The sequence below is a fragment of the Sphaeroforma arctica genome, assembly GCF_001186125.1.
Source record: "Sphaeroforma arctica JP610 unplaced genomic scaffold supercont1.462, whole genome shotgun sequence".
In the NCBI taxonomy this organism is placed as follows: Eukaryota; class Ichthyosporea; order Ichthyophonida; genus Sphaeroforma; species Sphaeroforma arctica.
The window spans coordinates 6,738-10,587 of NW_014040096.1; the positions used below are offsets into that span (position 1 = coordinate 6,738).

The 3,850-nt window shown below is 38.4% G+C and overlaps 1 protein-coding gene across 1 annotated transcript in view; it reads right to left on the bottom strand.

The window, feature by feature from the left end:
* The window catches only part of SARC_06461 (hypothetical protein), a gene marked incomplete at its 5' end in the record, with an annotated part of 3,954 nt that extends 1,283 nt beyond the window's left edge, over nt 1-2,671 (bottom strand). The window contains 5 exons of the mRNA XM_014299627.1: nt 260-343; nt 695-782; nt 1,301-1,376; nt 2,120-2,253; nt 2,526-2,671. Coding sequence (XP_014155102.1) covers nt 260-343; nt 695-782; nt 1,301-1,376; nt 2,120-2,253; nt 2,526-2,671 — 528 coding nt within the window. The remainder of the gene's footprint in view (nt 1-259; nt 344-694; nt 783-1,300; nt 1,377-2,119; nt 2,254-2,525) is intronic.
* Between the last annotated feature and the right edge of the window lie 1,179 nt (nt 2,672-3,850).

A 3,850-nucleotide genomic window follows, 5' to 3' on the forward strand; every position in this document is an offset into this window, starting at 1 on the left:
TATATAGTATATCTATATATATATTATTATATATGTGTGTATATATATATATATGTGTGTGTGTGTGTGTGTGTGTGTGTGTGTGTGTGTATGTGAGTGTGTGAGTGTGTGTGTAATATATATATATATGCGTGTGTATATATCTATATTTGTGTGTGTGTGTGTGGTGTGTGCGTGTGTGGTGTGTGTGTGCGTTTGTGTGTGTGTTTTCATGTGTAGGCATAAATGTATTTAAACATATATGTGATCTCGAACTCACCACATCACTATCTCCCGGTAGAAAGCCGCCGTGCCGTCTGATGCCCAGCGAACTGCCTGCTTTGGTGAAAAATACCAGACCAGTCTGCAAACCCAGGAGTATAATCCAATCGATGAGTTTAGTTCAACGCTTTTGGCAGACTGGTTTCAATATGCTGTGCTATTAATAGCTATTCGTTCGAATTCAAGAACAAAGTCATCCACTCGGACTTTTATCATATTGCATAATGATTTTGCCACTGTCCCAAGATCTTTTCGGACCAAGATAAGCTCGATTTTCAACCCTTGTAGATGTGTATTTTCAAGGTTTAGCTGTATCAGATACGACTAAGATACGACTAAGCTCCCGTTCAGTGCTACAACCAACCCATATACTGGGCTGCCTTGTTGTGTCTGTGTATGCCGATCTCTGCGTGCCCTATTAAAGAAAACATACCTCAGTCAGTACTTTCAGGAAGCTAGTAGCAAGCGCCGCATCGTCCTCGTTGCTGAAGGGCAATGATGCTTGCCCAACCCATGGGCATCTGTTGCGTGAGGAAGTATTTATATCAGTACAGAGTATGTATATTTGTAGACGAGTGCATATGAATGCAACAGTATAAGGGTATATGTGGAAAGGTTTCTTTTCCAATCTTTACGTGACGACAAACGTATGGGTATATAGAGGATGCGTATGAACAGGCGAGTGAATAGACACGTGTCAGTATGCGAGAATGCGTGGATGCAAAAATATGAGTATATGCATAAAGGTAAGTGTGTAACAAACATGTAGATCAGTGCATAGTTGTGAACATGCGCACATGATGGCGGAACCAAATACGAGGTGTTGATCTCAACTACAGTTGGCGTGGTACTTTTGTCGTCCGGTCGCTATCGATTGAACATAACGCGACCAACATATAGCCTTATATATCACGAACGAGTGTGTCGAGAACAGATACGTTCTCCTTGATGTGGCAGTTAGCCGCCGATACCAGCTGAGAGTTTAAAGCGTGATACCGCCTTGAGTTTCAAACTTTAAGTATACAAGTACGTCACATACTCTTTGAACTCATTCGATTGAGGGTTTTTATATGTAATCGGCACTGCTTGCCTTGCGGTCCACATGGTATGCCAAGCTGTCGTGAGTTAAAATCAGTAAAACGGTTAATGACTGACATCCTTTGTCAATCTTGATTATTGAAAATACACACAAGGATTTATATAGTATATATATATATATATATATATATATATATTATTATATTATATTGTATATATATATATGTATATGTATGTATGTATATAGCTATAATAAATATATATGTGTGTGTGCGTGTGTGTGGGTGGGTGTGTGCGCGTGTGGGTCTGGGTGTGGGTGTGTGTGCGTGTTCTTATGTGTATGTGTCCGTGACCCACATAAGTATTGATTTATTTGTACCTGAGTCCAAATTCATATTTCTACTATGCTACGCATGTGATTGATTGTAATTGGGCATGCATGGACGAGACTGTACATGCGTTCGATCTTAATCGCGTCTACCTAAACAGTATCATAACACGACTGCCTGATTGTATATAAATCGAACAGATCAGAAACGTCACGCATACATGACATCAAACATATACATCAAAATCAAGAATATAAATGGAATGACTTTTCCAGCTAGGACAATCAACATTTCAGACATATATACATGTATAATATCATCGAAAAAAGACCAAAGTAGATTCAAATGCGCAGTAGTTTCCGTTCACGAGTAAACTATGATCTCTGTATAATATGTGTCAACGTACATCTGTACATATCTAGGTCATGAACATAACACCTCGTCACGAACCTATTAATCCACACTTGTATACCATAGAATCATCCACATACTCTCGATCTTCCTATGCGGAGACTGTCGTACTATCCATTCAGTATATCTTCCAAATTCTGATGATTCTCTGCACGCCGATGCTATCTGCCACCACATGGTGCCACCGAAAATTAGCGCGAGCACTAAACTGAGTCTGTGGGGTACATTAGGAAGGAAGGAATAGCTTTAAATAATTTTGTTGCATTGGAATATGATTTGTTCCATATAGTATATCAAAGTATAGTCGATGTCAATCTCAATGTGAACGAAGTTTTCCACTTGGTACTAGTGACATTCCGAAATCTCAAGCTCACTAGTGACTTTTTCTCGCATTCTATACGATCAAATGGATTGTGTACTTGAACAATCACAGCTGTCTAGCATTTACAATGGCATATAGTTCTTTCTAACTGTAAGTACACATACCTTTTATAGCTACCGGATGAGGATTTGAACTTTGTTTTCATCTGTAAGCTTGGTACACTTATTGCTAGTGTGTCGCACGTTGAGCAACCTGCTCCACACCTATACCCGTGCGCGCATACGCCCTCGACGGGGTTGAATGCATGCATAGTGATATATATTATTGCTAAAGCCTTTCAGCCTTGTGAATTACTGCCAATATACGGATGAGTTATCTGTCCGATTGTAGGTCAATCGATATACTTTATTTTGTTAGACTGGTTGTGTCTGGGTGTCCAGTCGACGCAGGATCTAATATTAGTCGCGTCTCGTGTTTGATATCTCACATCGAAAACGATTGAAGACAGTCTATAACAGTTTGAATGTTTTGGGTTCTGAGTCTCTGAGAAGTGAAAGACAAATTTCAACCCCAGTCCGCCAGAAATCGCGTGAGCCGTCAGCCATCAATTCCATCATCCACGATGATACTTCGCTATGTAGTTTTTATATATATAAAAAACACTTTTAATACTAAAAATTAAAAATTTACTGTGGCTGTAGCGACCAGTGGTAGCGACGGTTGCTACGCTGTTGACAACTATCAACCAATAAGAGGTCGTATTATGTGAATTTCGTCATCCCGTTTGTCGACATCATTCGTGAGACTGTGAAGTTATAGTAGTGGTAAGTGGCGGTCGCCCTTCTGACTTGTTTTTGCTATATATGGTTCGTGAATTTATGATGTACATACAATATATGATTATGTGGTCATATATGTACATTTCAATACACATACATACGCACCTGTTCCTCTTTTGTACATAGTGAAAATGATGAGTAGCTGATACTACACAATGAACAGTTCCTTCGGACCTGAATTTCCTACCACGTCAGACATACGTGAATAAACAAAGCTGTATCTTCGCATGAACTCATACACTGGTCCAGAGAAAAAAGTACGATATGCTATACAAATTCATTCAGAGTTGCCAATATGATACAGCAAGTGGAAGGATTTTATACAATTGACTTGATTGGACACGTATTTAATACACACTTTATAATTGTGTAGTTATAGCACAGCCCACGCTGTAGATAAAGGATGGACAAATGTACTTTGGGTGTATACTTGGGCATTGTTCTGTTAAAACAGATATATTTCGACGACAGTCAATGAAAATTACAAAGTTTAGTCGTGAGTCTTGCAAGTGGAAATGTATGGTATATATATATATATATGATTCTGTGTTATGTGTATGTGTATATGCAAATATGTATATATATATATATATATATATATATATATATATATATATTAGTTATGTACGTATTAGTAGTTACGTTAGTTA